At 41.5% G+C, this 25700-nt stretch overlaps 1 protein-coding gene across 1 annotated transcript in view; it reads left to right on the top strand.

The window, feature by feature from the left end:
- Window positions 1–880: 880 nt before the first annotated feature.
- The window catches only part of CHN1 (chimerin 1), a 205797-nt gene continuing 180977 nt past the window's right edge, over window positions 881–25700 (top strand). Inside the window, exon 1 of the mRNA XM_043577091.1 lies at window positions 881–1381. Within this exon, the coding sequence (XP_043433026.1) occupies window positions 1363–1381 (19 nt within the window). The 5' untranslated portion in view covers window positions 881–1362. The remainder of the gene's footprint in view (window positions 1382–25700) is intronic.

The raw sequence follows: 25700 nt of genomic DNA, 5'->3' as shown, positions 1-25700 counted from the left end.
CATAGCAACTAGAGAACGCTGAATTTTTGAATACATTAAATGAGAACGGCACCAAAACACCACTACCGAGCTTTTCAAGAACATCTTCTGGCTGATAATCTCAAGGCGTTACACGGCTTTTTGTTAATTAAGGCAAAGACAGAGGCGAGCAGAGAACATCACAGAAAGATGTTGCCAGTGATTATCAGATAAATGCAACAAGCTCAGGGGAACACTCTTTTGTGGTAAAGAAGAGGTGCCAATCGGTGACAAATGTTGATTTTTCCCGAGGCAATATCAAAGAGGTGTAAAGTAAAAGGAAGAAAATTAGGTTTAAGCACTGGCTTTGTAACAGATTATTTTAGGCAATTCCAGATGCTTTTTAAACGACCCCTGTTTCCTCAGTTACGACGACCTGAGCAGTACCCCCAGTGGCTCCAAATCCAAGGGGAAAGGAAGGCAACAGCCAGGGTCTCCACGGGACTCCAGGCTCCCTTCCCGAATCCTATAGCTTCAGGTCTCGGGCTCCAGAGTCTCTGTTAACCCCGCGGGCGCCGGGCGGGAGATTTATCCTCAAACGAACCCGATCCCCGGATGACCCTGGCTGGGGACGTGTATTCAGGGAGCATCCTCCTGCCACTCTTCCTCTTTCGAGTAACAGCTCAGGGTTTCTCCCCTCCGCGCCTCCGCAAATCCCATTCAAGAAAAATGCCTGGGATTTCGCCTAAAACGCCCCCGCCCCCGCCGGGCTCCGGGAGGCCGCCTCCCGCGCGACCCGGGGCGGCTCCTCCGGGCCCGGGCCAGGAGGGGCGCGCGCCCCCGGCCCCCGCGCGCGCCCGTTGCCATGGGAACGCAGCGGGTTCGGCCGCCCGAGGGGCAGACACGAGGAGGCGCAGGGGCAGATCCGGTGGGAGACGCTATCGCAAGATGGCGTCTGCGAGGCCGCGGGATGCGGAGTGAGCGCGCCCCGCCGGGGGCCCCGCGAGGCTGCTCGTCTCCCCGCCGCCGCCGCCGCCACTGCGGCGCCGCCTCTCCGCCTGCCATTGCGCCGCGGCCGAGCCTCCCGCCTCGCAGGTATCGCCGTCCGCGCGCGCGCTCCGCGCAGTGCACAGATGGCAGCGACAAGTGCCGGCTCGCCTGGGGCTAGCGGGTCTGCCCCTGTGCGGGTGCGCCTGACAATAACGCGTAAATAACTTTTTCTTGCAGCGGCCCCCAGCGCCCCGGCCTGCAGCCTCCCCGCGCGCCCGCGCCCCACCACGCCCCTCCGACTCCCCGCTCCCTCCGAGGTGTGAGCGCTTCGGGCCGATGCGGTGATCTCCGGCTGGCCTGGGCGGAGCGCGTGGACTGGCGGGCGGCGGCGAGCACTTGGCGAGCGCCTTTACAATGGCCCTGACCCTGTTTGGTAAGTGCAGCCCTCGGACCGCGCCCGTGCAGGTGGGCCGCGCCCGGGGTGGGGGGGGGGCGGGGGCCCGGGGCGCCCGGGGAGGGGATGCCGCGCGCGGAGTCGGGCGCGGGCCGGGGCGGCGGAGTTGGGGCGCCTGGGGCGCCGGGCTTGCTCCCTCGCGCCTCTCCCATTGTTTCCTCTCCAGGCAGGGCCGATGGGCGTGTGCTCCCCTGGCCAATTCTGGGCTGGGAGTCTCTGAGGTCCTGGGTGTTTTGTCAACGGAGGATTCTTTAAGATGCCAACTTGGGAGAGAAGTTAGCTGGTTGTTTCCAAACCTACGTTTATCGAGTCAGTAAATAAAGATCCTGCAAAGTTTATTTATTTTGAACAAGATGTCTGTGCATCCCAACCTCCCCGGAATTGCCAAATGCACGTATTGAGTCTTACTGGATTTGGGGGGTGATTTTTGGAGTCGGCATATTTCGTTGGAAAGAAGAATAAGTGATGAACTGAGTAGTTATTAAAATGGAAAATGTTTGTTCTAACAAATACGGAAGCAGACAGAAGAAAGTTGGTTTCTGGAAGATAAGTGATCTCGGGAGAATAACTTCGAGTATTTTAGGAAAGATGTTATTTCTATGATGTAATTACTGCAACACTATTGTTTCAGTGGTTAAGATTTCAAGTTTTTTTGTTGTTTTTTGTTTGTTTGTTTTTTTTGTTTTTCACCCTGGAGTATGTAATGACAATGGGCTGGGAAGAAGGGCTGAAAAGATACATTGTTTCCTATTACAGAAACAGTCTGGTACACATGTACCTCCCTTTAAGAAAACTCAATATGTGAAAATTTAGATGTTCAAAGTAGTATGATATGTACTGATATATAGTACTATGAAGCTGATAGCTACAAGGATGGTCTTGGTAAGTTACTCATAATATCAAGTTGCCAGTTACGTTTTAATTGCGTCATTTGATCAAGCACATTGTAGGCATAATATACCACAAATGCTTTTTCCTGTAGATAGACTGAACTAATCTGCTGGAATCAAAGCGTTACATTTATTTAATCATCTTATTTTATAAATTAAATTAGATGCAGGGAGATTATTTTCTAAGGTCACATGGCCCTTTTTTGGGGCAAAACTGAGCCCAGAACACAGTTTGCCAGTCTACACTATGTTTACTTTGCCAAAATACCCACAGTACTAGAAATGACTTTTCTTATTTGGTGTTAGTTCTCTTTAGACGCTTTAAAAAATGTTTCTTTTCTGAAAGAAAAATCTCACTATTGTTTTCCAATACCTTGTGTCTAATCTGCATCGTTTAGAAGAAGCATTTTTTCTTAAGTGTGGACTTTTTGTACAAAATTTAAAAATGGTGGAAGGCTTAAGTCATAATTGATATTTTCTGTCGAAGAAGCATTTCTCTTACACTGTTGTAGCTAATACATAGCAGTAATATTTCCAGAAGTAAATATCCCCTTAAACTGTGTTTTTTTTTTTTTTACTAAATTCATTTTCCTTCCTAAAGAGTCTGCATTTTCGTGGTTTTCAAAGGTGAGGTTTACAAATCAACCACTTTTTGAATGCTTGACGTTCTCAGTGAATAAAACAGATAAATTGGGGATAAGCACAGTGAGTGATAAGGTTCTTTTAAAAGGCTTCCTAAGTTATTAAATCTTTACTGAAGTAGAGATGAGGAAAAGAAGGGCATGGATTTGAGTTCTAGAAGCAGATAAACCACTCTCACCCCTCAGAATCAATAAAGTGTCTTTAAAATTTTAAAGTCAACTTGTGCAAAAATAGAACTCAATTTACAAAATCTAATTTGGTGACAATTTTTAAGAATATTTTCCTGTTACAAAGCAAAGTACACCTGTGTGCGGAGGCTGTTTTCCTATAATGATAGAGCGGTAGATGTTCTCAAAGGTTCATTGCACACCACTCCTCAGTCATCTCCTCTCTGTTAAAAATGTAGATTCCTTTGGCCACAGAGCCACAGAATCTGCATTTCTAGAAGGGGATTTTAAAAGGATTCCCCTGCGGGGCATCTGGGTGGCTCAGGTCATGATCTCACAGTCCGTGAGTTTGAGCCCCGCATCGGGCTCTGTGCTGACATCTCAGAGCCTGGAGCCTGCTTTGGATTCGGTGTCTCCCTCTCTCTCTGCCCCTCCCCCGCTCATGCTCTGTCTCTCTCTGTCAAAAATAAATGTTAAAAAAAAAGGGATTCCCTTTTCTGCTGCTCTCAAGTTTGAGAGCCATTGTATTAAAGATAAATATGAGATTTTCTCAGATTTGCCCAATTCAAAATAGCCTTGGTATGTATTAAGAGCAGTCCCCAACAGTTAGAAGAAATGGATTTTTATTAAAAAAATTAAAAAAAAAATTTTAATGTTCATTTATTTTTGAGTGAGAGAGAGAGCGAGAGAGAGCATGAGAGGCGGAGGGGCAGAGAGAGAAGGAGACACAGAATCCAAAGCAGGCTCCAGGCTCCGAGCTGTCAGCACAGAGCCTGACGCAGGGCTTGAACCCACAGAGTGCAAAATCGTGACCTGAGCCGACGTCAGAGGCCCAACTGACTGAACCACCCAGGCGCCCCTCAAAAAATTTTTTTAATGTTTATTTATTTTTGAGAAAGAGAGAGAGAGAGTGCAAGCCAGGGAGGGGCAGAGAGAGAGGGAGACACAGAATCTGAAACTGGCTCCAGGCTTTGAGCTGCCAGCATGGAGCTGACACGGGTCTCAAACCCACAAACCTCGAGATCATGACCTGAGCCAAAGTTGGACACTTAACCAATTGAGCCACCCAGGTGCCCCAAAATGGATTTTATTTCGGAAGTTACAGTTGACCCTTGAACAACATGACCCTTGAACAACAACATCAGGGGTGCTGATTCCCCACATAGTCCAAGATCCACGTGTTAACCTTTCATTCCCCCAAAATGCAACTACTAATAGTCTGTTGTTGAACAGAAGCCTGACTGATAACAGAAGCAGTTGATTAACATGTATTTTCTATGTTATGTGTATTATATACACTATACTCTTACAATAAAGTAAGCAAACGTTATTAAGAAAGTCATCAGGAAGAGAAAATACATTTATAAGTACGGTACTAGTTTTATTGAGAAAAATCCTTATATAAGTGAACCCATACAGTTCATATCTATTGTTCAAGAGTCACCTGTACTACTTTTTAACTAGTTTAGTCAGAAGTACCTCCTGTCCCTTTGTATTTACTCTTAATAACCAACTTACAGCAGACGAGCAATGAGGTATTAAAGTTCTGTGAAACGATAGTGAGGAGAAGATAGGAACAAGAAACTGGACGAACGTAACTAAGCAGTCATCAAAGTCAGAGCTCAGTAGGTTTCTACGAAAGCCCTAACCACTGCCAGGATCCCATCTTGTGCATCTTGGGTGTGTTAGTTGGTAAGGTGAGTGTCTTATGTCAGCTTGGGCTCCTGGAGAGAAATACCATAAACTGTGTGGCTTACACCCCAGACATTTATTTCCTGAAGTTTTGGAGGCTGGGAATTCTAAGACCAGCATGTCTGTAGGAAAGGTCTCTGGTCTTTTCTGCGGGCACTCAACTCCTCTGGAGAACTGCATCCTCATGGCATCATCTAACGTGATAACTCCCCAGAGGCCTTGTTTCCACAAATACTGTCACCTCGGGGGTTAGGGTTTCAACGCAGGAATTTATTGGAAGACACAGTTCAGTGCTTAGCAGCCAGCAATAGAGTCTCGTTTTTTTTTTTCTGTTTTGCTTTATGTTTTACATTTCCACTTGGGTTTTTTTTTTAATCATTGTAAAGAATATTCTTTTTATGGGACATTAGTTAGCTTCATTTTAAAAAATGAGAGCCACTAAAATGACCCAATACAGTTTTCCATTTATATACGTTTAGCATATAGTATTTTGTAGCAACTCAGAATACCTGTCAAATTAAGCTGAAGTGTAAAAACTGTCGTATCTCTTATAGTCACTATTAGTCACCTTTGCTGTTTGAAAGGATATTTTTGTGCAAATTTCTGTTTTATCTGTGACAAAAGAACCAGACCCCAATCCTTCCTGATTTTGTGGCTCATTTGGGAGTTGAAAATGTGCACTTTTGGGAGTTCAGGAATTTGTTAGCATTTTTCTCCCCTTGTAGATGACTAGATCTCTCAATCATCAGCACCAAGACAAATAAGTTTTAAATCCTCAAATCCTAAAAAGAATCCAAATATAATTCATGCTTTGCTCACTCACCTTGCTCATTTGTCCAACATACCTCTATAGCACGTTCAAGAGACATGGCCCTGTCTCATTAGAGCTTACGTTCCAGAACTGTAGTGTGAGCTCCGGACTACTTATCTCCAGTAGGATTCGTTAGAACGTCCCTGACTGGGAAGCACATGTTCTCCAATTATTGCTGGGCCAAGAGGAAATTCTCAGATCATCTAATTTAGGACTTTCTAGCTGGTCTACCTCACAGAACTCCCTGACTGGCCACACCAGTAAAACCCTATTTGACAGAGCTGGGGGAAAAAGCATCCTGCCAGGTTATCCTTTGGCGGGAATGTCTGTCATTTATAGCTAAACGGGGCTGTGGTTTACAGCTCAAATGCTAGGAACTCAGTGACAGTCCAGCTGGGCTGGCCAAACCCTGAATAACTCTCTTCCCTGTCTGTGTAGAATTAGCTTTGGCATTGCTCCCCTCCCCTTTCTTTTTTCTTTCTTCTTTCATTACCTGTCACTGTCATCACTGCCGTAGATCACTCCTAATACTTAGGATTTCACTGTAATTTCTGACCTTTCCACAGACTTTTATACCGTCATAGAAACCTTTTTATTATGCTGCCGGGCACACCTGCCTTTGGGCCTCTTTGTAAGAGATCCTTTGAGCAGTTAAATGGTAATGGTGTATTCTTTGTGATGCAGTTAGGAAAATTTTGATTTTCTGTGACTGCCCTGACATTAAAATTGGTTTTTAAAACGACAAATCCACTATGCATCTTCAGGATGATTTATTTGACCCAAAGCCAATTTTGTAGGCATCTCCACTTGAATACACTCTCTGCTAAACATTTTTATTTTTCGGACATTGCTCATCAAAGAATATGAGAGGGAGTTACCTAAGCAGCAGTGGTGAGATCAGGTCATGATCTCACGGTCATGAGATCGAGACCCCTCTCGGGCTCCGTGCTGACCGTGGAGACTGCTTAAGATTCTCTTTCTCTCACTCTCTCACTCCCATTCTCATTCTCCTTCCTCTTCCCCCTCTCCCTCTGCCACTCTCCCTGCTCATGCTCACTCTCTCTCTCTAAAGAAAAATCACCATCCTTATTGAAATGCTTGTGCATATTCTCTTCCTGGTATCAAAAACTTAATATTTCACCTTTAAAATTTTTCTCTTGATCTGTGGTGACTTGGTATAATGCAAGAGAGATAAAAGAATTATAGTTGCCATAACTCTGATAGTTACCATCTGTGTACAAGGTAAAAAGATTGTTGGTGATGCTGTCTTTTGAGTGACATTTGTCCCTGCAAGTAACAGTCCTATAAGCAGCCTGATCTTTGAAGATAGAGTGATATGTATAATTATAAAACTTTGACGTATTTGTCAAGAACAGTTGCAATTTCTTTTAGATAAGTATTTGTCCCCTTTTTAAAAAAACATCACCCTTCATAAGTTTTAGGCATTTTTTTCTTGTTTTCTTCGTGAAACTTTAAAAGCAGAGGTACAGTTTCTTTACCCAGTGTATGTATATCTGCCTTACGCACAAAAAGAGTGAGGTTTTTGATCCCCAAAAGCTAATTTTTTCTCCCTTGAAAACAAAGGTTACCTTCAATGAGAGTACATGTTTTAGACTAATCTAAAGCAATCATAAGAGAAATAGGCAGAAAAATACTGTTTGGTCATGCTTTGTGTGGCATATAATAATAGTTCTGAAGGAATGATGTTAGTAAAAGAAGTTATACATTTTTCGTTGGATTGGGTTCACCCTAAGAATTAAGTAAACTTAATTTACTATCATCTTGAGAGCAGCCATAAAAAAGGTTCAGGGAAATCTTTATTAGGGAAACCCCAGGCTGGGTTTTGTGTAGCTTTTGTCCAAGTCCCTCTAGTAATAATATCCTTTGATAGAGATATTTGATGTTTTCTCAGTCTTATATAAAATATCAGTAACAGCACCTTTAAAAAACTTTACTTTTTGTCCACCATATATAAATGAAGCCACTGAACTTTCTTTGCAAACCCAACTCAAGACAGGTCCCTGAGCCTGGCCTTATGACCGAATTACCAGCCATAAGTCATTCTTACATAGAAAATGATTCTTACAAGCTTTGATTTTTATTTATTAATATAGTCTTACTATCCTTAAAAAAACAAAATAGGGAGAAATTAAGAAACAATGGTGTGACTGTGTTTTACACTGAAAAGTCATATAGAATTAAAAAAAAAACCTGTCTAATAAAATAGAGTTATAAATATACTTTCTTAATTTGGCTCCTTATTTCTAAAAACCATAATGAATGCTTTGTGAATATACCTAAAAACCACTGCCTTGTGTATGTTAAAGGGTGAATTTTATGGTATGTGAATTCTATCTCAGTGAAGCTGTTATTAATTTAAAAATTACCTGGAGTAAGGAGGCCAGATTGAATAGAAGAAAGGTTTACTTAAACTAAAAAACAGAAATTACTATTTTTAAAATCATGGTTTTATATCCAGGAATGTTTTAGAAGTGTTCATGTTTTTAGACAGTTTTTTTTTCTTTTATTCTCCAAGAATCAAAAAACAAAATCAAAAATTGATAGCTTAAAAATGCCCGTGCCTGTTTCGAATAGTTGTTTTAAATTTAGAAAAGTAAGCACTTCTTGGAAAGGATGCCAGCAGTTGGGGGATCTGTGGGAGAAGGGAAGGTCAGTCGGGCCCCTGTGTGGCCGGCTGCCCTGGCAGGGGGCCACCTCTTTGTGTTTCCTCTGGCCACACTAAAGGTTGTCCTCTCCACTCTGATTTTTACCTTTGAATTTCTTTGGACCGTGTATATTTCATGGTGTAAAACAAGTAGAAGAGAAGATGTAGTCCAAGAAACATCTCCCTGCACGAATAGATTTTCGTGACCACAAACGTTTCAAAAACTGAGCAACCGTTTCTCTCCTTTAAACTGCTAATCACATCTAATTTCCCATTTGTGCCATCAGCACTTGTCTTCAGCCCTTACGGTATATTCTTTCTTTTGAATAGATCTATGTATGTATATATGTATTTACGTATGTACGTATGTGAGCGTGTATGTAGGCAGATTCCATGCCCGATGTGAGGCTTGAACTCACGACCCTGAGATTAAGAGTTGTATGTTCTACCGACTGAGCCAGCCAGGTGCCCCTGTATCTTAACCTTTTGTATAGAACTTTGTTATCATTTTTTAGCTCCTTAATGCCGTGAAATGACTTCGTGAGAAGTGATTTCAGGATTTGAAGTAGCTTGTGCTAGGTAGGACAGACAGTGGTAAGTGGTGTAGGCGTTCATTTAAGGGATATGTAAATATCTGCCTGACTGAAATGTTTCCCCTGCAATCCCTTCCTTGGTGAATGAATTTTACACCATTAGACTTCAATTAAAGCATGGATTCTTAGCCTGTTACTTATGAGGAAGAACATGCTAGATATAGATACGTGTCTTCATATAGCATGAAAGAATGATTTTAATTTATGAACTAAAGATCTTAAAGTACTCAGGGCAAGCATTTTGACTGAGGGAGCTGTGCTGTCAGAGAAAAGAAAGTGGTGGCCTTTATGTAGAGGGTGAGGCATGACTAAGAAGGGGGAAGTGTAATAAACAGAACAGTGTAAAAGCCTAGGGCATTTGGGATTAGGGGCAAGAAAGGATAGGACCGTAGAGTGAGAGAAGGGAGTAGGAACAAGAGCTGTACTATTTCAGAATTTTTCTGAGGGTAGCTCTGAGGCTTGGGATGTGTTTTCTTATTTTGTGATTTGTTTACTCATCTGTTCAGTGAATTGAGGGCCTAAAATGTGCCAGGTATGTATGTAGTTCCTAGTCTCAGGAAGCTTCGGCTCGCAGTGGAGGCGGACGGACGATAAAAAAATGGATGGTGTGCCCGGTGCCTAGTGCTGTGGAGAAGTACAGAGCAGGGTGAGGAGATGGGGCTGGCTGTCCAGCAACATGTCCGGGAAAGCCTCACGACCAAGGTGGATTTTGAGCAGAGACTCGAGGACCGCAAGGGGATGAGTCGTGTGAAGTGGGGGCGTCACCTCGTGAAACAGGCTTTGAGGCAGGGGTGTGCTCGCTTGACGATTTTGAGGAACAGAACGAAGGGCAACGTGGCTGGAGCGGAGTAAGCTAAGGGAAAGCAGTGGGAGATGAGACACAGCTGTCCTTGGGGGTGGAGGAGCGTTGGGCTCTCAGATTATGCAGGGCCTTACAAGCTGTGATAAAGATCAGGTTTTACTCTGTGAGATGGGTACTTCCGTAGTGCGCGGAGTAGAGGAAAGTGCTCAGATTTGGGTGGAAAAGAGTTGTGGTTAATACAGTGTCAGCTGTACGTTCTGGTCTCGTTTTCCTTATATATAAACAGGCGAGTAATTCCCTCCTTCCGTTTGTGCGGAAATAAATGAGATCGTGTGTGTGAGGTTCTTCACACGGTGGTGAAGATAGACAGTAGCTGATGTCAGTATCACTGTTATTGTTGATGTTAACAAAGATCCACTTGAGAAAGTGGCTCTACAATATTTCCGTTTATGGGTGTTGCTAAATGTGCCATTTTGTACTTTGAGGATGCTCCGGTGGAGACCCAGTTCGGGGATATACGTTGAACAACCAGATGGACTTCTAATAGTGCCGGATGCTTGATACTTCCTCTTGTACTCTGAAACTGTGAAAAGTACACTCACCAGTGCTGCTGCTTCGGGGAGTAATCCAGACTATAGTCAGATCTAGCCCCTGCCCTTTTAGCACTTAAAATATATCAGGGATTGTAAACTCAATGTCTGCTATGTCATAGGTACTCAGCCCAGGTTTACTGAGTGAATAAATGAACGAATGAAGAATTCCTAGCGGGCTGTCACTCTCTATACTTATCCTGTGAGCAACCTTGAATCAGTTTAAACATTTGCTTTCATTTATCTTTTTTTCTAACTTTATTATTTTGGGTTATTCTTATGTTAGAGTCCAGAATTGGAAATTTAAACCTGTCTCTTAGAATTTGGTTAGTCTAGGGGCGTCTGGGTGGCTTTCGCTGGTTAAGTGTCTGACTTCGGCTCAGGTCATGATCTCACCGTTCATGAGTTCGAGCCCCATATTGGGCTCTGCGCTGTCAGCTTGGATGCCTCTGTCTCCCCCTCTCTTTGCCCCTCCCTTGCTCATGTGCATGCGTGCTCTCACTCTCTCAAAAATAAGTAAACATTAAACAAATTAAAAGGATTTGGTTAGTCTAACAATTTACTTCCCTACTTCTCCAGTGGGTCCCCATCACCAGTAAGATTAAGTCCAAATTCCCTAGTTTGCATATTAGGCTGTTAGGATAGGACCCTTGCTTACCTGTCTGGTCTCATCTCTTACTGTCTCCTCTGTAAGAGGATGTGCTTCAGCCATCTTGAACTTCTTGGAAGTTTCCAGAAAGGACTATACTCGGTGTGCCTTTGGCACAGTCATTTCCGAGGCCCTTCTTTGCACTCACATATCTCTACACATCTTGCAAAACTCAGTTTGAATAGGCTTCTCTTCTAAGTAGTCTGCTGCTGTGAGTTAGTTACACCTTTTCTGCATCCATTGTACCCTGTGCACATCTCTGTCCTACCACTTATTATGTGGTGACATAGTGGTTGGTAGACATATTCTCTTGTCTTTCCTTTTAGATGAAGTTCCATAATGGGAAAGTTGTAGCTTTCTTCTTTGTATCCTCAACAGCCGCCACAGTGTCTGATGCATCCCAGCTACTCAATAAATACTCGAATGAATGTTGGATATTACAGTAGGCTACTGTGTTTCTTAAATTTGGGAATTAAGTTCAGGGCCCAAATCAGTATGATGCACACCCTCTCTTTATTTTTTTGTTCATTTGTTAATTTTTTTAATACAGTAAAGGTGCTATTATGTCATCTCTTGGTTCCATAGTCTAATATGGATTTCCCAACTGGAAGCTTACAAGGGCTTGAATAAAATGGAAATCTCCCTGGGAGCAGATTCTTTGAGGTTTAACTATAGTATTACTAACCATCAGCAGATGTTTCTAAATTATTTGGCATAATTAGATAACAGATTCCACTTCATTAAACTATTGTTCCTTTTCATTTCAGTGGTACAAAGGAATTGCACATAAATTAGCTTGGTTTGTTCACGTTTTACCCTCACAGAAGGGAACATAATCAAATTGAATAGGAATTCAGTATGAAAATGGCTAACTTAACCTTTTAGAGGTCTGAAAATAAAAACAATATAGTCTTTCTCCCATAATAATAAATCTGTGTCCTACATGAGCTACAGATTTAAATGTGCTACAGATTTAAACATTCATATTTCTGAATGCATAAAAGAAAAATTTCATTTGTTATTTATTAATACCTCTCATTGTTCCAGAAAGAAATGAGGTGATTTAATATATATATATGTATATATATATATGTGTGTGTGCGTGTATATATATACATATATATATATATATATATGTATATATATATAATGCGAGAGGGCTGAAAATAATCAGCATGGGAATTTGTTTTTCTCCGTCTTGTCTCATTAGTTTCCTCCTCTCCCCTGGCTCGTTCCCCTTACATTAGAGCCATGCTTTCCTGGTCAGGGTGAGAAAGCCTTTCCTCAGCTTTGGAACCCTGGTAGGTACCAGCCTGAGTTACTAGTGTGTTCCATCTCTTGGCAGAAGTTTATTGAAAGAGTATTCTGTATGTCCCACCTCCTCTTCTTGGGTGGCTGTTTACTCATTAACCCTGTCTACACCATCTCTTCCTAGACAGCGTTTGATTGTACTTAGGTGTTTGGGAATGTCATCCAGCACTAGGGAAAAGGACAAGTCTGAAGAAAAAAAATTTCTGACACCTGTTTGGGGCGCCTGGGTGCAGTCGATTAAGGATCTGACTCTTTTTTTTTTTTTAATTTTTAATGTTTTTATTTATTTTTGAGACAGAGCATGAGCAGGGGAGGGACAGAGAGGGGGAGACACAGAATCCAAAGCGGGCTCCAGGCTCTGAGCTGTCAGCACAGAGCCCGACGCGGGGCTCGAACTCAGAGTGTGAGATTATGACCTGAGCTGAAGTCGGACGCCCAACCAACTGAGCCACCCAGACGCCCCAAGGATCTGACTCTTGATTTCGTCTCAGGTCATCATCTCACAGTTGTGAGATCGATCCCCATGTCGGGATCCATGCTGGGTGGCGGAGCCTGACAGAGATTCTGTCCCTCTCTCTCTCTGCCCTTCCTACCCCTCCCAAAAAAAACCAAACAAATGAGGAAGATTTAATCAAGACTATTGTGGTAGGAACACAGTAGGAAAGAGGGAATATGAGAACTTAACTCTGAATATGGGAACGAGAGAGGATTTATAGCCAAGGAGCAGGTTGCAGGGTATGTCAGGGGATGAAAAGTACTAAGAGGAGACAAGGTAGGGGGAACTCTTGCTAACCTGACCTAACAGGATTCTTGATGAGGGCAGGTCAGGGTGATCAGATATCAAGGGTGAGGGTGAGGAATTTGATCAGATGTCAAAGGTGGGAGGGTTCTTTCCAAACTGACATAGGAGAATTCGTGCTCAAATGTCGTTGCAGGCCTGGTAAGACCTGGGGACAAGGCTGACGCTAGTCAAGAAGAGGGCCTGGCAGAGCCTGACTCAGGTTTGGTCAAGGGGAGCTTCCTGTCACGGCCACCACCTCATATTCGGCTTCGGTTGGGCCGGAAGTGCCTTATCACTTAGTAGCCAGTAATCAGTGGCTTCCCCTCAGTCCTCATATTTGATCGTTCTGCACTCTTTGCTATTTTTGACTGCCTCTTTCTGGAATCTTCTTTCTCTCGTCTCTCAGGGCATTGTGTTCTCCCGCTACTCCTTCTCTTCCCTTTCACTGTTCTTCAGTCTCCTCTGTTTGCTGCCCAAAATGTCTGCTTTTCAAGACCAGGCCTCCCTTTCTCCCTTGGGAGTATGTCGGCTTCAGTACTGCGCACTCCGTGGGTGATTCCCGAGTCTCTGACACCAGCCCCGCCATGGCCCCCCCTCTAAATCTCTGTCAGGATTTCCTGCGGACTCCAGACAGCACACGGTCCCAGCGCCGGATCCTTAGCTTTCCTTCTTGGAGCAGCCTCCCTCCCCTTGCCTCTGCACCCAGTCAACTGCCAGCTCCTGCCAGTTCTTCCATATCTGTCCCCTGCTCTGTATTTCCTGCTCTTACTCTGCCCTTCTTTCCAGTACTTCATTCAGTCCATACCCCCGCCCCCTGCACCCGTTCAAAAGGAATCCCTTGTCTTCTGAATTCGTTATCATTTTATGTGCACATCTCCTGTGACATTGGCCAGTGTGTTCCTCTCGCAGTAGTTTTTTATCCTTATAATTTTCTAGGCTGATGGTGTCTGAAGGTAAGATTCATTCTCTCATTTTGTACTCACAGTGCTTAGCACAGTGCTTCGCTTGTCGTAGGTGCTCAAAAAATAATTGTGAATTATAAAAGTGAATACAATAGTTCTTAAACCATGATACTTCTGTAGTTTATTTTTTTAAAAGATTTTATTTGTAAGTAATCTCTACACTCAGTGTGGGGCTCCAGATTACAACCCAGAGATCAGGAGTCGCATGCTCCACCGACTGAGCAAGCCAGGAGCCCCAGTCCTTCTGTAGTTTAGCAATTTCCAGGGTAGAAACATAGAGCACTCATTAATGTTTCCTACAACTTTATAATGTGTTAATCAAGTTAGCAGTAGTAAACATATCTCATAATCTCCCATATTGTTTTTATTGTCTAATTGTCTTGAGTCTTTAAAGGATGAAATATATATATTCCTGCAGTATTGTTGCATGTCAAGGGCAGACATACAATTTACGTAGAGATTGGTCACTTTTGTCGGCTTAACTTTTTTGAAAAGTTTCTGGTGAAATTCTGGTTGGCTTTATACCGCTTTATAGTGTGTAAAAAAAAAAAAAAGCCTCGTCATCTTTCTTCCAACTTTGCAAAAGGACAAGGAACATTAAACAGGCTCCGCAAACACAGGGCTTGTGAATCCAGGTTCATTTGTTGGCCCTTTTAATGTTGCTGGGTGTCCAGTATTTAACTGGAGACAGAAACCATCTTCTGGACAGACAGCACTAAATGTAAGGGGAATGATGGGTACTTCTGGCTTGATATCTGTTCTCTGTTCTTGTAGACCTTTTCAGGCTATTAGCAAGGAAGTGTGAAGGAATGCCTTTGCTCATTTGAGCCTCCCTTTTAGGCCTTGGTGGGTTAGCCAAGTTCACAGGACTTTTGTATATTCCTCTTCCATTAAAAAAATGACTCATTGGGGCGCCTGGTTGGCTCAGTTGGTTAAGTGCCCTACTCTCGGTTTCAGCTCTGGTCACGATCTCACAGTTTCATGGAGTCAAGCCCCCATGTTGGGCTCTGAACTGAGAGTGCGGAGCCTGCTTGGGATTCTCTTGTCTGCCTCTCTCTGCGCCCCTCCCCCACTCACGCTGTTTCTGTCTCTCTCAAAATAAATAATTTGAGAAATTAAAAAAAAAATGGCTCATTACGTGTCTTTAAAGTTGCTGAATAGGGGCGCCTGGGTGGCGCAGTCGGTTAAGCGTCCGACTTCAGCCAGGTCACGATCTCGCGGTCCGCGAGTACGAGCCCCGCGTCGGGCTCTGGGCTGATGGCTCGGAGCCTGGAGCCTGTTTCCGATTCTGTGTCTCCCTCTCTCTTTGCCCCTCCCCCGTTCATGCTCTGTCTCTCTCTGTCCCAAAAATAAATAAACGTTGAAAAAAAATTAAAAAAAAAAATAAAGTTGCTGAATAGAAGGCACAAAGCAGTGGACCAAAAAGCTCATGTTAGTGATTGTTTTTCAGAATGTGCTGAACCCCCCTCCCCCCTGCAAAAGATGAAATCATTGGTTTATGGGACATTTCACAGATTGCTAATAGTATTTAATTTCACTGTGAAAAACTTTTTGATGAGACTGCTTTCTATATCTACTACTATAAGTTGTTTTGGGTGATAGTGCCTGTTTAAGTCTTCGGATGGCATTTGTTGATATTCTCAGGTTTGAATGTTTTAAAGATGTTCATTATATATGTGTGCAAAATATGTAGTTACACATAAGAGGCACAAAAGCACAATTCATGTTTTTTTTAATCCATCATCATATTTAGAAGTTGACTGAACACTTTCAGTTATTTTCCTTGAATGAGAAAGGATTGTCAACTTGTCTATTCACTCTCTTAGTTGAAATTAAAAAGATACGTTATTTTAAAATAAGAAAAAGGAACAAGAAGGATTAATACAGTAATTAAAAAAAGGAAACAGACATTACTATACAGAAGGGAGACTTGCAGAATACTTAAGAGGCCTGCCATCCTGAATTTTTCAGACAGGTGGCTCTGCAGTTTTCTGGAGAGACGCGAGCCTCTTTGTCGTGCTGCCCCCTCCCTTGCTGTTCTCGGTGTCTCCAGACAGAGGAGCTCTTGCTCTCTTTTAGTGTCCCTCAATCCGCCTCCCACCCCCACTCCTCCTCCTGCTCCTTCTCTCTCTCTCTCTCTCTCTCTCTCTCTCTCTCTCTCTCTCTCTCTCTCGTACTGGAGAGAGGGAGCAGTGACTGCACACGGGTCTCAGGATGTAACTCCTTTGGGGTGAGACCTCATTCAGCTCAAGGTGCCTTCTGATTTCACTCTCCTAATCAAAACTTTTTCCTTTTATCTTGTTTTTGAAGTATAGTAATTGCCCTTAGGAAAACAGAGGCATTTGAAAATTTAGGAACAATTTTTGGAAATGATTTTCACTTAATCAAAAGCTGATGGAAAAAATAATTAGCAACATTAGCAAAATGATGTGTTCTGGGCTAATTTTATTAAAACAGATGTGGGAGGCTATAGAAATTAAGATGCTATCAAATCTTAAATCAGCCTCGGCTCTACCGAAGTGATGTTCTCCCCTCTTTCCCCCAAGTAGTTGGACTTCTTCCCCCTCCCACAAAGAAAATGTCAAACCATAACACAAATCTCCATAGTCCTTCACACCAGCAGTAGGCTTGGGTTTCCCTTTGTGAAGCAGAAAGCTCTCTCAAACTTTTGCATCTCGGAACGTAGTTTAAAACAGATGAATATTCTGTAAACCTCCAGGCATTGCTGCTTCAGGAGCCATTAGCAGGACTGAGATGAAGCCCCTCCCGCGTAGAAAATTGGGGAAGAACCCTCAAGCAGACATAGCCCAAGCTTGAATGTCATTACGCACTCCCCCACCAAAAAGTACCAGGAAAAAGAACCCTGAAGGAAAAGTTAAGTTAGAAAGACAAAAATGTAAGCCAGGGCCCACAGCTCAGATGCCTTCAGTGGGCAGATGGGTAACAGACAATAGGGAATGCTGAGGAAGTTCCTGATTTTAAATGTTGGTGTTTAATTTGGGCCTTTAGAAAAAGCACTGTGTGGGGCAAAGAACACATATCCTTGGGCTGGTGGCAAGGCAACTCCAGGCCACTTGTAAATTTAGAATATTAATTAATGTTTCTTCCTTAACATGTAAACTGAGAGAATCACACTATTTCTAAAGTCTAAAGAGAATCATATAAACATGACTTTGGGGGCATTTTCTTTCCTATCAGTCTTTCATTTTTTTGTTTCTGTGTTTTTTCATCTTCATATACTATGTACCGTAACTCCTAACACAATTTGTAAACTTACTTACAGGACATAAGACACAAACACACACGCACACGTGCATGCACACACACACACACACACACACACACACAGTGGATTTATTAGTTCCACTAAATTTTAGAATTCTTGATAACTTTCTCGATTTAGTTTTTATAAACAACAAAAGGCTTCTATTTTGTGAGGCACTGTTGTATGACTTTGCCACACTACAAAATTATAAGACTCATTCTAAGTTCTCCACTGCCTAGGTGCTTTTTTAATTCCTTTGGTATGCAGATTCTGAAGCTTCATTGTTGTGTAACATATCTCTCTCTCCAGCCTTAACTCCTGAGGATGTTGTAAAGATAAAACGTGATGGTTTGGCTATAAATATATCATCATCAAGTGCTTTAGAAGGAAGATCTTATCCCAAATCTACAAATGCCACTTTATTATAGTTGTTGGTATTTGGACCCTGGAAAATTAACCATTAGGGAATACTTTGATTTAAATTCAAGTAACATATTGAATGTTAAAAATATTGTATTGAATAATTACAATAATTTGCTTCTAGAACTGTACTGGTGAATAGAGTGAAAATATTTCCTAAGAAGCCCACAAGATGGCGCTTCCCAACCTGCTTCCTCAGTTTTTCCTTAGCCTAAGGAAGGAAATTCAGCAACAAAATAAGAAGGAACATGTAAATAATTTATTCTCAAAGTTTAGGTTTCCAGAAGGCTTGACTCCTTAAAATTGATGAGTTTCAATTGAACATTTTGAAAAGTGTTCATTTCTTTTATAGGAATGAAGAGTATTTGTTGAAGATTTTAAGGTTATTTTGAAAATGCTAGCATCTGAGTAGTACAGAGAGCTGCCTCCATTCCATTTGCCTTTGAACACTTATTTTAAAGAATATATATGACTTATGAGAGGTAGTTTACATGCATGGTTTCTAAACATTTAAAATATTGGCATTTATGAGGACCTGGCCATTAGTAATTGTTCTAAAATAATTGTTCTGTTGTCAGTTTAAAATCTGGAAGGTACACTTGGAATATAATTTATAATTTCTAATTAAGAATGAAATTTAATAAGTGGAACAGTAATGGAGGGTAACAGGAATCCATCCTAACACGGTTTGCATTAGGCTCCTTTTTACCCCTGTATATTTAGCATGTAATTAGCACTATTTTACATGTTTACTGGTCACATTAACATCGTTGTCAGGGAAGGGAATTATACTGAAGTTGTGTTGAGGTTGCTAAGGGAAGTTTTATTTATTTTTGCCGAAGGAAGTTTTATATTTTTTTATTGTTTCCTGAAATCCCGATCATAATTTCAACGAAAACAGCTATATTCATAAAAGACTAAGACAGGAAAGTATATCCAGTAGAATTTAGAGCAGGTTAGGTTTAGGTCTGTAGCATTCCATTGGTCTGATTTTTCTCCGCCTCATCAGACAAGTGGTCAAGCAGAAGAATCAAAGGCATATTATGGAATAAGAACAATAAAAGGAACTTTCTGTTGAAAAGGAAGTCAGACTTGAAAAATTAAATTAAGGCTTAAACCAAATACTCTAGATGGTTGTGAAAGTAGTCATTTCTTTCACCATTCTTGTGAGGGTTTGGGAAGAAGGAATCTATTATATGTGAAGAAAGAATCACTAGAGGGTTCTTTTTTAAAACAATTATTGTATGTGCTGGCTGCTAAGCTTGCATAATAAATATGTTCTGTGGGTAGGCTGCACAGTGAACCCATTCCTTTGTTAGCTTGCCCTTTTCTGTATCAGGGGTTTAGTGTTGAGTTTCATGTTGCCATCATTTACATCATACCGTTTTGCGCAAGATGTGCTTTACATGGGCTTATAAAACACAATCTCTTTAAAGTCAATAATTTTCGCTGAATTTATGTAAACATTGAATTTAAGCTAACTTAGTTTCTGAGCTAAGGAACTTCTTGAGAAACATCGGTCAGAGAAATGGAATAGGGGAGCAGATGGAGCGGATGTACACATAGCACACAGTGCTGATTCATCCACTGGCATCTTTGAATACTGAGATCCTAAGATTTTATTTTTAAAGTGCTTTGATTTTCCATTGATAAAATGAAGATTGCACTTTCAAATGTGCCTGTTTCCAGTGTTAAAAACACAAAATTCAACTGAGTAAATCTGAAGATCTAATTGGCTTTATTCAAAGATTCATGAATCAGGCAGCATACCATTTAGCAAATACAAAGGCTCCAGAGGGCTGCAGAAGAGGAAAGGTTTTTGAAGGCAGAAAGGGGTAGGGCCAGGAAGTCACAAATGGGTTTAAAAAAAAAGGATTATTTCCGGCAGGGTCACCTTTTTGGGAGGGGGGCGGGGGACATAGGGGCTATCAGATGGTTTATCTAACCAGTGCTGACCAGGAAAATTCCAGACTGATGGGTTAAGTTTTCATTCTTGGGGAAGGTTGAAACGGCAGTTAGTTTAGGTGTTAAGTCTGGGTTTGGTGGACTTAGCACATGTGACTCCATTTTAGGCCTGTTGGTTTTTTAAACAACAGTTACTTTGTTTTTCCAGAATTAAATTCTAAAATATTTCTGAAAATGGAAAAAAAAAAGGGACTAGAATTCTTTCCTTCTGTCTTTAGGTTCATAGTACACATTTGAAAACAAGGGAAAATTAAATAGCTTAAACAGAAATGTGTTCGTGTTCTTTTTCATCCCATGTTTTGAAATTGTAGGTATGTATGTAATAGTCAAGGCAAGGATTTGCCTTTAAAGTTAGTTGACTGATTGACTTGTTTTTTCTGAATGTGTGAGTTTGGAAGCTTGATTCTAAGCTTAGGTACATTTTTCTTATTTCTTCTTCTATTCTGTAACTGTGGAATGCTAAATTTACGTGTGGAGCCTCCCTGAGATTTTTTGGCCTGTGACAAGCACTATTCGAGGTAATTATGGCACCCTCCTCAGACTCGGTCAGTAGAACTACTGATGTTATACTAAGAACAATGGAACTGTAAGGAGCCATATTTATTTATTCCTCAAGGATTTTTTTTCTTCATTTTTAAAGTGTATGTTATATGATACATTTTTAAAGTGTATGATACATTAAAAATACATGATACATGAGCATATTTAAATAAGATGCACAAATAAGTAAACAAGTAAAATACAGAAGTCAGAAGCTTGATGCTTTATTACAAAATGAACACACCTATGTAACTTGTACTGTGGTCAAGAAATGAACGTTACCAGCCTCATAGACAGACCCCCTTGGAATTCCTTCCCGGCTATCCCAGCATGTCTCCCCAGAGTTTGTCACCATCCTAACATCTAACAGTAGAGACTAGCTTTGCCCATTTCTTTAGACAGCTTTTTTTCTCTTTTTGGTGATGTTGAAATGCTTTTTTTTATACTGGAGTCTTTAGTAGAATGCAGTTCAACCAAGTAAAATACTTGTGAATATCATGGGAGGGGATATGTACATGTAAGAGAACATTGTGTTTTAAAAGTTTTTAATGACGAATGAACGTAGAATTCCTTGGTATTTAACTATTTTAAACTACTGAAAGAGATTGGTACCAGGTGAAGGGATGTGCTGTTGCCTACGGGAAAAGTAATTTATATACCAAGCACAATACCCTTACATTTGTTTTCACACTTGCCACCAGAGGTAGAGGAGAATGAATGCGTGGGGTTAGGGATTGCTGAGGGACATTTCTGTGTCATAAAGTGATGTAACCATAAGCATGATATTTCTTTGAACAATGTTATCTTAAAAGTTGGAGAATTAGAGGGGCGCCTGGGTGGCTCAGTCGGTTAAGCTTCCAACTCTTGATCTTGGCTCAGGTCATGATCTCGGCTCAGCTCATGATCTCATGGTTCATGGGATGGAGCCCTGTATCAGATTCTGCGCTGACAGCATGGAACCTGCTTGGGATTCTTTCTTCTTCTCTCTCTGCTCCTCTCCTGCTTGTAGGGGTGCGTGTGCATTCTCTCTCTCTCGAAATAAACATTTTAAAAACATTAGGGAATTTTGATATTCTCCATAATTGTCTATTTTTAATATAATGTTCTTCCCTGTTGGAAAAAAAGTATTTGCTATTGCTTTCCTTAGTTAATGGACAAAATGCTGATGAATTGTCACTTTTGGAAAACTGCATTGAATTTGAGTGTTCAGATTCATATACATCTGTTCAAATGGGATGAATTGTTTTATTGTTTTGTGAGATGTGTTCAGGCGGCCATCAGGAAGGATGCTGAGTAGCTTGGGTAGTGTTTTTGTGCTTCAATTAAGAGTTTCAATACTTGCGTTATCTGCTGAGAAGGTAAACTGCTTTGTTGTATGGAAAACTGAAAGTCACTTATTCCTAAGTTAACATTCTTTATTGTCTCAAAAATATTTGTTAAAGGAATACTCAGTGACTAAAGATGATGGTTCTGTGAATGATAAAGTGGCTTCTGGGGTGCTCAATGGCCCTGCTGCTGACAACCTTTCCACAATTTAGCCTGTCTTCTTTTTAGCCCAATTTCTGGATATATGCCCATGAATTTTTTAGTAGGTCTCAAAATTCGTGCTCTGTCATCAAGCACTTCACAAAATGACATATCCGTGTAGATATTATTATAAGAAGATGAACAAATACCGGATTATTAAAATTCTTATCCAACGTGAAGTTAAAGAGCCAGGTTAGCTTCTTCAACCAGCTGCTTAAATAGATCTTTGAGCACACTGAAGGATGTCATTTGATGATGGCACCTTGCTCTAACTTCGTTTCCGCCTTTTGCCAAATGTGGATTCAGCTATACACAAAGCACAGAGTTTGGCCAAATTTTACGTTTCACAATGATTCTTAAACTGACCTTTATGGCAGCTTTTAGTGGTTTAGTTGGAAAATATCTTTGAGGTTTTTCCTGCCAAATTTACGTGATTATAAACTCATTACAAGAGTGATATTTTTAAAAACATTTTTAATGTTTTATTGATTCAAAAAAATTTTTTTTAATGTTTAGTTTTGAGAGACAGGCAGTGAATGGGGGAGGGGTGGGGAGAGAGGGAGACACAGAATCCAAAGCAGGCTCCAGGCTCTGAGCTGTCAGCACAGAGCCTGATGCAGGGCTCAAACTCACAAACCATGAGATCATGACCTGAGCCGAAGTTGAACGCTTAACCAACTGAGCCACCCAGGTGCTCCAAGAGTGATAGTTTCATTTGCAGGTATTTCTTATCCAGATATTCCTCCACTTAAATAGGATTTTGTTCCCAATAAACCCGTTGTAAGTTGAAAATGCATTTAATTCACCTACCCTACTTAACGTCATAGCTTTGCCTCACCTACTTTAAAAGTGCTCGGAACACTTACATTAGCTTACAGTTGGGCGGAAATCTTTAACACACAACCTATTTTATAAGAAAGCACTGAGTATCTCATGTACGTTATTGAGTACTGTACTGAAAGTGGAAAACAGAATGGCCGTAAGCTTACCGGTTGTTTGCCCTTGGTGCTCGCTGGCCGACAGGGAGCTGTGGCTGCCACTGCCCAGCATCACGAGAGAGGATCCTCCTGTACATGGCTGGCCCAGGAAAGATCCAAATTCAAAACTCAAAGTATGGTTCTACTGAATGCATGTTGCTTTCCCACCATCGTAAAGTTGAAAAATCGTAAGATGAACCATCTTAAGTTAAGGAGGGTGTGCATATAGAAAATATAAATAAATATTCAGGTTCATTTGTTCACAACGATTTGTCCATTTTAAAGTCATTTTTTAAGTACATCTTATGCCTTTTGAGATGATGACTACAAATTATGACTACAAATTGTGGTGATGAAAAACGTAGCGTCCTAATCACCATTAGAAAACCAGGTGTAGGGGCTCCTGGGTGGCTCAGTCCATTAAGCATTTGACTTCAGTTCAGGTCATGATCTCACAGTTCGTGGGTTTGAGCCCCATGTCAGGCTCTGTGCTGACACCTCAGAGCCTGGAGCCTGCTTTGGATTCTGTGTCTCTGTCTCTCTCTCTGCCCCTCCCCTGCTCAAGCTCTCTCTCTCTCTCTCTCTCTCTCTCTCTCGCTCTCTCTCTCGCTCTCTCTCTCGCTCTCTCTCTCGCTCTCTCGCTCTCGCTCTCTCTCTCAAAAACAAGCACTAAAAAAGAAAAAGAAAACCAGCTATTTTCTGAATTTCTCTCTCTCTTTTTTAAAAACGTTTATTTATTTAAAAAAATTTTTTTTAACGTTTATTTATTTTTGAGACAGAGAGAGACAGAGCATGAACAGGGGAGGGTCAGAGAGAGAGAGAGGGAGACACAGAATCTGAAGCAGGCTCCAGGCTCCGAGCTGTCAGCACAGAGCCCCACGCGGGCCTCGAACTCATGGACCGCGAGATCATGACCTGAGCCCAAGTCGGACACTCAACCGAGCTCACCCAGGAGCCCCAAAAATGTTTATTTATTCTTGAGAAAGAGAGACAGAGCATGAACCGAGGAGGGGCAGAGACAGAGAGAGGGAGACATAGAATCCGAAGCAGGCTCCAGGCTTTGAGCTGTTGGCACAGAGCCCAATGTGGGTCTTGAACTCACGAACTGTGAGATCATGACCTAAGCTGAAGTTGGATGCTTAACCGACTGAGCCACCCAGGCGTCCCTGAATTTCTTTTTTTTGGTCATCATTTGTACTTCCACATGTACTGTAAGCTTAATTTTGCACCCTTTTCCTTTTTAACCATGCTCTCGTTTGAAAACTGTTTTCAAATCATAACACTGTAAATTTTCACATGCAAAAACAGGACATCAGCTATTTTTATATCACAGGAACTCACAGTGTCAGAGAAGGAGTGTTTATAAACCTGATGAAATGTAGTTGCAGCAGGAAATTGTGGGACTTTGTGAGGGTTTTTGTTTCAAGTAAACAAGCAAATAAACAAAACATGGGTTCCTAGGGGAAAACTTTTTTTTTTTTTTCCCCTTCTAAATCTTGCTGTTGGGTCCTTCTACTTTCTTGGTGAACTGAAGATAGCAGAGGTGGTGTCGGTTAGTGTTACTAGTCTGTCTTTTTCTCAGAGCGTTAGCTTTTATTGTTCACTTAGACTTGACAGCAAGAATAATACCCTAATAACATAAAAGTGCCAACAGTTCCAGTTATGTTTTTGTTAGGAAGCATTTCTATTCTTAGGGCTTTTGTAACCTCCCCTTGCCCCAGGGAGGAGCAAGAGTCAGCTGGGAATACAAAAATTTAAGAATTATAAATCTTAGCGTCAAATTGCTTTAGAAAGATGTGCCATGTTAATCCTACCTACAGTCCAAATACTGCCTCGTACCCTGCGGGTTACGGGTGGCCAGAACCTGCCCATCTGGGTTGACTGTAGAGAAAGAAGAACAGAGAGGACAGAGATTTTAGCTTGGGTGACATTATTATTAAAACACATACCTAGCGTATCATCTGGGAAACCACCCATGACTCATGAGTATGTTAGCAAATGAAATAATCACTTTGTGTATCAAGAACAAGTTATTATGCTTGATAATGATAATACCTGTCATTTTTCTATATCACTTAATAATTTTGTTTCCAGAGCTCTTCCTTTTTTATTGTGACTCCACTGAATCCTATGCCAAATGTGCTGGGGTGTTCCTAAAATTTAGTAAATGGCCGAGTCCGGGCTTGAAATTGGCTCTCCTGGTATTAGTAACTCTATTGTAGCATTCCTCACACTGCATTGTGAATATTTCATGTCTTTTGTCAGCCCTAAACTATGGAACTCTCCAGTATAGGACTGTGTTCTACTCATATTCCTTTCTGTATAACTTAGTCCAAGATCTCATCCATAGTTGGCACTTGGTATGTGTTTGATGGGTGAGATTTTATCTGATTGACGATGATGCACGTTTTCTTTTCTTGAGTCACTAAAAGTTTGGGTATCATTTTTATTTCCAGGATATTTTGAAAACATTTTATTTTATGTTATGAATTTATTCCAGTCAGCATGGAAGGGTAAGGATAGTATGCTGGGAGCAATTTAAAATTACTGTGTATCATTAACTACATTTCACATTAGCTACAGTTTATTAAGATGTATTTTTTTTTAATTTTTTTGTATGTTTTTTTAATTTATTTTTGAGACAGAGAGAGACAGAGCATGAACAGGGGAGGGGCAGAGAGAGAGAGGGAGGCACAGAATCTGAAACAGGCTCCAGGCTCTGAGCTGTCAGCACAGAGCCCGACGCGGGGCTCAACTCACAGACCATGAGATTATGACCTGAGCCGAAGTCGGCCGCTTAACCGACTGAGCCACCCAGGTGCCCCTATTAAGATGTATTTTAAATCTAGAGTCTTTATTGCATTTTGACAAATGCTAGTTAAGAAAATGAACCGGAAGTCCTGATAAACTAGAACTGATTAGAGTTGTATTTGAAGTCTGGAATTAGTATTTACAAAATGGCTATGTCTCCTATGTGATACAGTGGGGAGTCTAAATCATCATCTGTGTGGTAGGCTTGCAGAAATGCTTATTCCGAATCCTGACTGGC

This window comes from Prionailurus bengalensis, chromosome C1 (assembly GCF_016509475.1).
Source record: "Prionailurus bengalensis isolate Pbe53 chromosome C1, Fcat_Pben_1.1_paternal_pri, whole genome shotgun sequence".
Taxonomy (NCBI): Eukaryota; Metazoa; Chordata; class Mammalia; order Carnivora; family Felidae; genus Prionailurus; species Prionailurus bengalensis.
The sequence above is the reverse complement of the archived record's forward strand: the minus strand, read 5'-3'. Positions and strand labels throughout refer to the sequence as shown.